The 12478-nt window shown below is 34.6% G+C and overlaps 1 protein-coding gene across 1 annotated transcript; it reads left to right on the top strand.

The window, feature by feature from the left end:
• Positions 1-421: 421 nt before the first annotated feature.
• On the top strand, positions 422-12447 carry LOC134262303 (allene oxide synthase-lipoxygenase protein-like; the record flags this gene model as incomplete). Its single annotated transcript, XM_062744677.1, has 5 exons — positions 422-533; positions 653-744; positions 1283-1459; positions 2879-3042; positions 12325-12447. Coding segments are annotated over 5 exons (660 nt in total), but the record flags the coding sequence as incomplete, so codon positions are not given.
• Between the last annotated feature and the right edge of the window lie 31 nt (positions 12448-12478).

Here is a 12478-nt window from a genome sequence, read left to right as displayed (position 1 = left end):
TTTCTTTTTTCTTTTTTATGCCTTATTACATACTGTGAAATATCACATGCATAAATATTGTAAAGTATGTTATGATTACATCATTCTGCAAATAAGGGGGATCGAAGGGACTATTTCGAAACAATTTAATCTTTTTATTGTAAAAAAAAATCAAGATTAAAATTTGCTAAATGATAGTTTGAATCTTTTTTTAGAATGAGAAATATTCACTGCATGATGCGTTATACAGAGAGTAACTGAATGTAGGAATCTCGGACCGGGGGGTGGGGGTGGGGTGGGGGGTGGAAGGGTTACGGTTGCCCATGATCGCTTCATGCACGTGGTCGCTATAACAAGTGTAAAGGTTTTTCTTTTCAAATGGGTAAGACAAAATTAGGGTTAAGTATTAAAAATGCTTTTCGTTTAAAATCTGTATTCACAGCTATATTGCAAGGATGGAAAAATTCTGCCAACGTTTTACCAGCGTGACGATAGTCTAGATCTATATGAAGCCATTCACAGCTACGTCAGCAAATACGTCACTCTCTATTACGGTGGGTATCAGATTTTTTCTGATTCATTGATTTATTTCCATGAATTAAATTTAAAATTCTTGGAAATCAGATGAGTTGATTTACTTTGTAATTAATTAGAATTTTCTTTATCGACACAGACACTAATGGAAAAATTATCGAGGATGATGAAATACAAAAGTTCGGACGCGAATTATCAGTACCAAAATCCGAAGGAGGCTGTGGAATTTTGGTATGCTACATGAGTACTTATTTCTTTTCTTGAAGATTTTTTTTATTTAAAAAAATTACTGACTATTATATCAAGGGGATTGGACACATGTGACGAACATTTGTTGAGTTCTTCACTATTCTAATTTATGGATGCCTTTTCCGTGGATTGCAAAAAATGGCATTGATGATGACATCCCCTCATGTTGTGGGCTGATGACGTTATGAAAAGCGTATACTTGCTAATTAAGATTGTTCTTTCATGATTATTGATGTCTTTGCAAAATCCATAAAATATATTGTTAATCTTAAACTTCAATAGAATAAGGAAATCCCAGTACAAACAAGATATCAAGTAGCCAACCGTTTGAATAAGTTTGTATTCGTGTATCAGAAAAAAGGAATGGTCATACTAAATTGTCATAATAAAAATATTAGAAACAATTTACTTTGCAATTTAAATTATATAATCAAAAATTTTGTTTTAGATATATTTTTTATTCTATTATTCACACCCATATAGCCTTTAAAAAGTGACATTTTTCTTTAATTACCATAAGGGTGTTCCTCTCAAAGACGGGAAGTTTTGTTCAGCAGAACAGGTGGCGCTCGTCTTCACTTCCGTTATTTTTACCAGTAGTGTTGTACATGCTGCTATTAATTTCCCTCAATACGATACATACGGATTCACCCCGAACTATCCAATCAAACTCAACGGAACGCCTCCTAAAGATAAGGTGAGTATTAACATTAATAAAATATAAGGTATCATGTTTTAAAAAATATCTTTACACATAAATACTTTATACTTGGACAAATATTCAAATCCCACAAAATATCAAACGTGTATTTTATGATCTTAAACGTTTTTTGTTGTTTTTTTTGTGCTTTACTTTCTCAAAACTTTTTGTTTTAGATTGAATTGCTTAAACATATCAACTAATTAGTGACAGTCATAATTTATAGCAGTATAGTAGTTTTATCTTCTACAGTTTGTATTTTTTTAGTCTTCGGAGACTAGGTCTATGTACCAACTGTTGGAATTTCGATGGGTACTAATTGTGCTGCTTTAATTATTTGCTGACCTGTTTTTATATTCCTATGAAGCAGAATTTATTAAAAAAAATTTACATGAAAAGAAAAAAACCCAGTGTCATTTACTTCGACATTCAGATATAGCAATCAGCAATATTCATTTTGAATTCCTACGTTGATTCGGTATATCCCCTTGAACTCGAAAAAAAAGGCAGAACACAGTCTGTCACATCTTTTCATATTTGGATATTTACTGACTAAAGAAGGATATGGGGATAACGAACAATATTCAATATCAAAGTCTATAAAACAATAACAAATAGGAGCAGAGCAAACACGGACCTCCGAAACATCAGAGGTGGGATCAGATACAATGGAGGAGTGAGCATCCCCTGTCTACCGGTCACACCCGCCGTGTGCTCGTCATGATTGGGAAATAACGGAAAAATAGAGACGATAAGGGCCAACTAACAACAACATTGTGTAACAAGCAAGATGACCTCAGCATTTTCATCGTCAGCTTTCTCTGTTTTTGTAGTTACATTCCGCTATCACATACATATGATGTGTACGATGCTATTCTCCAGAGCATGACCTGAATACGATATAACCTATGATATAGTTAGATATTGGCTGACGGTCAACAGGAGGTGCTTACTCCTCTTTGGCAACTGATCTCACCTTTGAAATTTCCGGGATCTCCGTTTTATGGCCTGCTCATAGATTTGTATTGCTTGTTAAATTTAGGAGATCAATAAATGTTCATTATCTTTACCCTTTTTCATGATTATTTAAAAATGACAAGACATGAAACTATCGAAGGTTTGTCTGTAATGTAAATCTATATAGTAAAAATCTATAAAATGGATGTATCAGTCGTTGTTTAAGACTTTCGCAAATAACATCATAAATGTTATTTAAAATATTAAACCCTTGGAATCTATTTAGATTAAACCAAACTAATGCAGTTCCATAATGATCGCAAATAACATTCTAAATATCATTTAAAATATCAAAACCTTGGAATTTAAACTGAAGGAATCTTTTAATATTAAACTAATGCAGTTGATGAAGTGTAATCTGTGTTACGAGCTCGAGGGGTCCTGATTCTTACTTTTCAGAGGCCACTGAAGGAAGAGGAAGTCGTGAAGGCCCTAGTCGACAAGTCTACGGCACTGGATGTTATGACTGTGGTATCAATTTTGAGTGAACGGGCTACTAACGCTCTGGGAGACTTTGAAGTGGACTATATATATGACCCTCCAGCTGTAAAGATCGTGGAGGAGTAAGACATCTGTTACTGAGTCAATGGGAATAATGTTTAAAAAACAGTTTTTAACTGAAAACTGTAATGGGGATTATTCAAAACCTAAGCAACTTGACGGTAGCCAATTTCTTAAGTGGAATCTCAGAGTTCTGAAAGTATGTCATGAACTAATGTTTATTGATTCAATATTTAAGAGCAAACAAGTTTTGAAACGAGGCAGGCTATTGACAAATAATATAGTTAAAGATAAAAGACTACCAACAGTCATGTTGAAAGTCAGTATTTTGCAAATGCTATGGTCGATAAACTGACCTTATTTGCATATCACGTGTCTTGAGGTCGATTGTTGACTGAAGTCTTTCAAACAAAGTTAGGCCATCATTTTCACACTGAGTGGTTAACGGATTTTTTCATGACAAGCAACACCGACGACGGAGGATGCTTATCGCTCCATGACACCTGATCCTAACCAAATACGCTGATAGACGATTAACGACCAATGACTGTTCGAAAGTTCCAAAAGAGAGATGATTATGGATGAATTCTTCTGATCATTTTACCCCAAGTGGGTCTTCGTACTTAACCATGTCGTAAAATTCAAACTGATAACAATTTACAAACAAGTTCTTACAGTTTTTATGATTAGCATGTTAAACTATATTTATCTTTAAATAAAAAATCTTTCTATGTTGTATTAATGACCAAGACGTGTGCAAAAATACAATATTTACGACATAGACTTTAGAATAAAAGTACATACTTTTCACGCCTAAATGCCTTGATTTATTTTCATTAAATGCTGAAAAGAAACAGGGGGTGGTGATAAAAAAAATATCAAAACTTTCTTATATGTGCACTAACCCCTACTTTTCATGCTATGAAAAGGAGCCATAATACCTAAAGAAAGTGTACAACATTTTTCTTAAAAAGTTTAATCGTAGAAATATGTTTTTCTTTGGTTTTCCGAACAATTTTCTAGGGAAAAATTTGCCTAATTTTGACACTGGTGAACAACATTTTTGGGCACAATTTATTTAATTGGTATTTATTTGCTCATATTTTGCTTTAATAATCAACTTTGCAATACTTTCAAGTAAATCTAAGCAAATTAAGTTTAAAATTGATTGTAATTATAAGTTTATGGGGTATTTTATTGACTAATAGCATTTTAATGAAATTTCCCATGTCTGTTTTGGCCTATTTTTGAAGGGTTGAATCTCTATTAGATGAACACTAACATACACTTTTCTTGTCTTTAAATTATTCCTTGGATATTACACTTTCAGAAAAATATAAGCATGTGGAAAGTTTACTGCACGTTTTTTTCGGATATGAGATCGATTGATTGATTGTATATTGTTTAACGTCCCTCTTCATAATATTTCACTGATATGGAGACGTCACCATTGCCGGTGAAGGGCTGCAAATTTAGGCCTATGCTCGGCACTTACGGCCTTTGAGCAGGGAGGGATCTTTATCGTGCCACACCTGCTGTGACACGGGGCCTCGGTTTATACGGTCTCATCCGAAGGACCGCCCCATTTAGTCGCCTTTTACGACAAGCAAGGGGGCACTGAGGACCTATTCTAACCTGGATCCCCAAGGGGCTCGGATATGAGAAGAATACATCCTTAAATTGAAAAAAAAATCATAGCTGTTGGTTCCTTATGTTTCTAGGAATTTTCCACTAGGCGACCATACAACTTCATATCAAATACAAAAATATATTTGTTCCCAAAATTAATTTTATTTAAAAAAAGTAAATTTAATTTACTACAAAATACCATTCTTGTCTGAGAATTTCAAAGCCAGATTTAAACCAAAGTGCAAAATTGATAGAAAGTCAATTTGTCCTCTCAAGTTTCTTATTAATAAATAATCAGTAAATGGTGAAATATTTTGATGTCAATTAAATGTAGAAAACGCTTTTTTTTATTTTTCAGATTCAGACAAAATTTGAAAAACATCAGTTCAAAGATTCGTGATAGAAACAAGAAGTTGGTGAAAAAGTATGATTATCTTCTGCCAGAGGAAATTCCAAATTCCACAAGCAATTGATCCTCCTTGGTGTTTCAAAGCTTTCTTTTCATATACTATTCTAGGATACAAAAATAGAAAGATTTTATAACGTTATTAGTTTCCTGTGAAATCATTTATTTTCGTGGTGATATAGTTTCCATTGTTTTCGTTGTATCAAATCCCCTTGAACTAATATGTTTTTCTCAAACCACAAACATCTGACCCCAGGAAGTCATTTATCAGCATGAAGAAAGTCTTTAAAATCTTTGTTTAGAGTCCTATACTCTCCAAAGAACATTAATAAGTTAAAATTTAGAAGATCGTATGTATGACATTATCTTAAATATTTAGTGAATATACCGAGTGTCCGCTTAATAAACATATTACAATTTAATAAAATGTAGAATGATGTTAAAAAAATATAAATGAATGTGTGGGGTTTTTCAAATAAATGTGCATTTATTAAATATTTTGTTCTATTTTTGTTAAAAATCGTAGGTTTTATCTGAAGAAACCAATATTGTTTAAAGTGTAAGCAGGAGGCGCGTTCTCGATAGATACTGTGAAATCACAATTTTTGTGAGGGTTTTTGTGTGGGTTTTATTTTTGTGGTATGAAAAAGAGCCACGAATTCACATTCCTTACGAAAAGTGAACATTTCATGCTGCTATATAATGTTTATCCTTTAAAAACTTAATCATATCCCCTCGAACAAGTAAGTTTTACTTTAAACCACGAAAATTTGATCCCATTAAAATACGACATAGAGATTTTACAAACTTATCTTTTTTGTTAAAGGGGTCCCTGAAAATCAACTGTTACTTACCTGAATAATGCAGAAAAGGTTACTCTTGAATGTACATGTACAAGATAAGGAGAAGAAAAATACAAGATATGTCATAATCCACACTCAATCATAGAGCAATATTGCCAACAGCCAATATCAAGGAAAAATTTTGTAGTCAAACGAGAAAAGAAAAGGCAAATCACCTGCATACAGAGTATATATATCTCAGTTGATTCGTTACGCAAGAGCATGTTCTACGTATGAACAATTTCTAAAACGAGGTAAATTATTGACAAGCAAGTTCATGAAACAAGAATATCAGCAGTCTCGTTTAAAGTCATCATTTTGTAAGTTCTATGGTCGATACAATGACCTTGTCAGCAAATACATTTTATCATTGAGTCAAATGAGTCAATTTATCATTGAGCCAATTGTTAGTCCAGTATTTATACACTGAATTGACGACGGGTTTTTTCGTTATTTCCTGATCATGACAAGGAGTACACGTTGAGTGTGACCGGTCAGCAAGAGATGCTCACTCCTCCATGGCACCTTTTCCCACCTCTGATATTTCGGAGGACCGTGTTTGCTCTCCTCCTATTTTGTATTGTTTTATGGACTTTGAGATTGAATATTGCTCGTTATCTCCACATCGTTCTTCTAAGTTCAGATGCTGTGGTGCCGACACTGTTCAAAATTTTGAAAAAAAAAACAACTAGATGCTGTCATGAGACAGTAATACCCGCACTAAGGTGTTTGCCTCTAAATACACGCTCCTACATATTGGGCGCCATTCCAAGGAAAAAGTCAAAATAATTCTATAATTTACATAGGCGTCGGAACCGGGGGGGGGGGGGGGGGGCTTTTTTTCTAAACATATACTTAGTATAGATATTAAACATTGCTTCATAGGTTTAGCCCCCCCCCCACACTTTCCACAGACACATGGCAGTATAGGTAAAAAATGGGAAAAAGGTAGTGTACAGAAAAAAATAATTTTGGTACTGAAGTTCGAATTCACCCCCCCCCTCCCCCGAAATAGGATTTTCGTGTTTGGGAAATTGATATTTTCGTTTTTTTTTTTTTTTTTTTGCTTGTCAGGTTTTTGAGAAGGTATAAAAAAAATTTTTTTACACCTAGCCCCCCCCCCCACTTTGAATTTGCTTCCGACACCAATGATTTACATGTATTCATCAAACTGAGCATGAAATTCTCAGACGCTGTGACCTATAACTCAGAACCTCTTATATTTATTTTACATGCTTAATTCATTATATACCAGTTTGAATTCTATTAATGATGTAAATTAGATTTTGATAAATGTTTTGCTCATAATAGGACCTTTTTAAATTTTTTAATCCCCCCCTCGACACCACAATCACACAGCACATACTGTTTGGAATAGGCTAGATGGAAAAGTTTTGTTAAAACATCGTTTGTTATGAATTAATTTAAAATTTGTTCTTGTACTATACATGTTAACATGTAAATTTCTACATCACATCACGTTGCGTCACCCATTATCATATTTTTAGATTAAACACCATTTGGCACACCTCGGCCGATTCCCACTTCATCTGATAAGGTGACGGAATCGACGAAGGTTTGTCGAATGGAATTAGCACATGGCTGCAGTCTGGTGTGCATTGGATTAATTCATTTTGTGTTATAATCGGATTTATATTTCATGAAGTTGACGAGACATATGGCAGTCGGTAAGTACAAGTTTAAGTATAGTGGGGGGTAAAATAAACCCAAACGATTAGGTTAAAGTTCAAAAAGGGTCAAAGATCATCGCATGCCACACTAGACGAATTTCATATTGTGAAGTTATCTGCCATTATCGATGTGACATTCAGTTACTGCCAATACTGGTGCGGATCCAGAATTTTTTTCGGGAGTAGGGAGGGGGTTCACATCTCAGTCAAAAAATTTCCAGCCCAGAATTTCCTGACAAGCAGGAAAAAACTGAAAACAAATAAACAAAATAAAAACAATGATAGTGTGGTCAATGTTTTCTCAGTTAGGGGGAGGATGTCCAAAGTCATTTTTTATTTGCTTCAGTATATAGTCTTGTTTAAATAACAAAGCAAATTCCAGGGGGGGGGGGGGGGGATGGGGGATTCCAATCTCCCTACCCACTCCCTGTCCCTGAAATAACAATCTATTTTGTGATTCCAATTAAATAGTATATTTTTTTCTATTTGACTAATTATACATATTTTGTTTTCTTGTGTTTATATTATGTCTGTCTATTTGTCTGCAGAAATTATAACCTTGCCCATAAGTTTTAAGTGGGATGGGCTATACAAATAGCTTCCACATTTTATAGGTTTATTTCTTGTGACAATTAAGACCTTTTATTTGGGTAACATTAATTTTTACCTGAAAAGCTTGAGCTAGGATACACATTTTTACAAGAAAAATACCAAACTTGGCCTAAATTTTGATCAGTAGGTGCTAGGGCTTTCATGCTTAACATGTGTATTCACTGTGAACTGTCAATAGGCATAAATATGTTTGACCTTGACCCTAGAGTTTGAACCACTTAAAAAAAAAATTAACCTTGGCAATTAACTTTTGAACAGGAATTACTAGGAATTTCTTTATTTCACATGTGCATTCTTTGTGACAAGACTTTCTTCTGATACTAACAATTTGAACCCTTTGACCTTGACCTTTGAGTTTGACATATATTTGAGAAACTTCAACCTTCGCCATAGGCTTCCATACAGGGACATCAGGAGTGTTTCACAAACACATCTTGTCTTCATTATTATTTGGTGGTGTCTCCATATGAGGGAAAAATTCCCAAGAGAGATGTATTCACAACAAACAAACAAATTACTAAAGAAAATGTAAAACATGAATATGTTGGTCATGCATATCTCTGCATGAAAAAAACAGCTTTTCAAATACTGCAACCATATTCTAACCCTTTCAAAACACTCATTTGAGCTTTTCTGGTTCCCTTAGCATATAACGTCTGTCGTGACGTGTTGTCCATCTGTTTGTCTGAAAACTTTTTACATTTTTAACTTCTCTAGAACCACTGGGCCAATTTTTACCCAATTCATATAGAAATATGTACATTTGTATGTCAGACTGTCCATCTGTCTCAATAAATTTAACCTTGGTCATTACGGTCATATCTACTGAATATTAAACTTATGTATTAGTATTTACCTGTGAGAATGGCATGGGTTTTTTTTTTACCTGTGACCTAGAAGTTTGACCTACTTGCAAAAAAATTAAATTGTTATAAATTCATCATTTTGAAAGAGAAAAGTTATGGCATTCATATCATAATGCATGTATATTATTACCTGTGATAAGACCTTTCCAAAAAAATCATGACTTTTACTCTGTGACCTTGTCCTTGAAGCGGTCAAGCCTCTACTTTTCAAAAATGTTGCATTTGCTTATAACTTTTGATTGAGATGAGATATGACTCTCACATTTGACATGTACATTAATTACTCATAAGAATTCAAGGTGTTTCCCAGCATGTGATGCTGGGAAACCCCTTGACGTTGATGTTTTACATAATTTTCAAAATATTTAACTCTCCTAAAAGATGATTAGGCTTCTTAGTAACATTAAGGAAGACTTCAGGGAAGACAGGGCTTTTTGAACAAAAAACGTCATTTTTCGACCCACATTTGACCCCCCAGGGCAAAATCTTAATTCCAAAACCTTACTGCACATCTACCTGACACCACCAACCATCTCCCAACAGATGATTAGGCTACTGTGTAAAATGTAGGAGAAGTTCAGGGAAGACGGGGCTTTTTGCATAAAAAACGTCATTTTTTGACCCCCATTTGACCCCCCGGGGCAAAATCAAAATTCCGAAACCTTACTGCACATCTACATGACCCCACCAACCATTTCCCAAAAGATGAATAGGCTGCTGAGTAAAATGTAAGAGGAGTTCAGGGAAAATGGGGCTTTTTGTATAAAAAACATTATTTTTCGACCCCAATTTGACCCCCCGGGGCAAAATCTAAATTCAGAAACCTTACTGCACATCTACCTGACACGACCAACCATCTCCCAAAAGATGATTAGGCTACTGTGTAAAATATAGGAGAAGTTCAGGGAAGACGGGGCTTTTTGCATAAAAAACATCATTTTTCTACCTCCATTTGACCCCCTGGGGCAAAATCAAAATTCCGAAACCTTACTGCACATCTACGTGACAACACCAATCATCCCCCAAAAAATGAAAAGGCTGCTGAGTAAAATGTAAGAGAAGTTCAGAGAAGACGGGGCTTTTAGCACAAAAAACGTCATTTTTCGACCCCCATTTGACCCCCCAGGGCAAAATTAAAATTCCAAAACCTTACTGCACATCTACATGACCCCACCAACCATCTCTCAAAAGATGATTAGGCTACTGTGTAAAATGTAGAAGGAGTTCAGGGAAGACGGGGCTTTTTGCATAAAAAACATCATTTTTCGACCCCCATTTGACCCCCCGGGGCAAAATCAAAATTCCGAAACCTTACTGCACATCTACGTGACACCACCAATCATCCCCACAAAGATGATAAGGCTGCTGAGTAAAATGTAAGAGGAGTTCAGGGAAGATGGGGCTTTTTGCATAAAAAACGTCATTTTTCGACCCCCATTTGACCCCCCGGGGCAAGATCAATATAAAGAAACATAACGACACAGCTAAATGACACCACCAATCATCCCCCAAAAGGTGATTAGGCTGCTGACTAAAATGTAGAAGGAGTTCAGGGAAGACGGGACTTTTTGCACAAAAAACGTCATTTTTCGACCCCCATTTGACCCCCCGGGGCAAAATCAAAATTCCGAAACCTTACTGCACATCTACATGACACCACCAACCATCTCCTAAAAGATGATTAAGCTACTGTGTAAAATGTAGGAGGAGTTCAGGGAAGAAAAGTGTGACAGACGGACGGACGGACGGACGGACGGACATGAGTAACAACAATATACCCGAACTTTCTTTAGAAAGTGCGGGTATAAAAACAAAAAAACAAAAAAACGCATCAGCTTCTGACGATCATTATTCATGTTGAAGGTTTTAATTAAATATGTATGAAAAAAAAATATATATATCGCAAATTTTGTACAAACTGGAGTGTTACAAAAAATTATGCCATCACTAATAATTGAAGTAATTCTTAGAGTGATCAGTTTTTGCAAAATAAGTATTATAGCTTATGCATTTGCCTGCAAAGAGGAATATATATATACAAGGAACGTAGGTGAGGCCTGCTGCAGGATTAACTAGGATATATATAAATATTAGAGTGATCAACCTTCCATATAACTATATGAGCTGATGCATTTGCCTGCAAAGGAAAAAATAAACGGGTATGAAGACTGCAATAGAAAAGCATTTCACATAAAAAAAAATTGTAGAACTAGCAATCTTCATTTTAGTATTGTTAATAGTAGATTCCAGTGTAAACTTTAAAGATATACGAGTATTGAAATAATAGAAACGTAGTACATATATCGTGTGTATGAGCTAGTAAATGAGCTGCATTTTATGTAAAACGTTTTGCATTTCCTCACTCTATTTTTTCCCTAGTTCCAATGAGAAAAAAATAATGAAGAAAAAAGTATTATGGATTGGCAAAGCATAGAATGAAAAATAAACACATTTCTTACACATTTCATCAAGCAACAGATTTTCGTCTCGCTGGAAAAGAAATATATAAAGATGCAGCTGCATTGTTTCTGGAATCTTTTACCGGTATTTTGGGGCCTACGAATGAAGGTTAAGATTTTGTTGTCGTGAAAATTAAAATTAAAAAAGACAACAACAACCAAAAAATACATGGGAATCAAAGGCGAAAATAAAACAACTTGCTGCATTTTGTGATCAAGGTGCACAACATTTATTACACAACTTAAATTAGGAGAGGAGAAAATAGAGGGAAAATCAGAAACACATGTATTTGATTTTGTTCCTTCTTTTACAGATAATCTTCCCAGTAAATCTAAGGAATATTAAGTAGTCTCGAGTGTGTTTTGCCTCAAGATTTGTACATGTACAAATTTATATTACTACTTCATGCGTTTTGCCATTGATTCTGCGTACATAATAGAGGTACTTTTACTTGTATTTTGACGGCTCATATCGGCCATCGTACTTTTGAGCTTGAATACCGTTCGTTATCTCCATTTATTTCATGTATTATATTCTGTAGATTCTAATTTTTTGCAAGAACTTATTATTGCGAATGGGCTCTTCAAATTCAAATCGCTAGAAGAATAATTCGCAAATAGACGAGTGATCACGAGATTTTTCAAAGATTTCAGCACCATAAAAATGAAGGCGAGGAATGTTATTTCGCGTGTGGTGCTTCTCAAGAAATTTCGCGATATTTAATTCCACGCGTATATTTAGGAATCAACAGTAGCGTCGCTTCCTTATTTTTCTCTTATAGTTCTAATTAGGTGGAAAACGACTTCATTTTATTATGGTTATATATTTTATTTTTCAGATTCATACAGGATTTGAAAAACATCAGCTCAAAGATCCGTGAAAGAAACGAGAAATTGGTTAGAAAGTACGATCATCTCCTGCCAGAGGAAATTCCAAATTCCGCCAGCATCTGATTTTACAACATGTGAAATATTTTCTTTTGACATATTTTT

This window comes from Saccostrea cucullata, unplaced genomic scaffold (assembly GCF_032062105.1).
Source record: "Saccostrea cucullata isolate Sc308-1 unplaced genomic scaffold, CSIRO_AGI_Scuc_v1 ctg11765, whole genome shotgun sequence".
NCBI lineage: Eukaryota > Metazoa > Mollusca > Bivalvia > Ostreida > Ostreidae > Saccostrea > Saccostrea cuccullata.
Note: the sequence above shows the minus strand (reverse complement) of the source record. Positions and strands in the feature narration are given on the sequence as shown.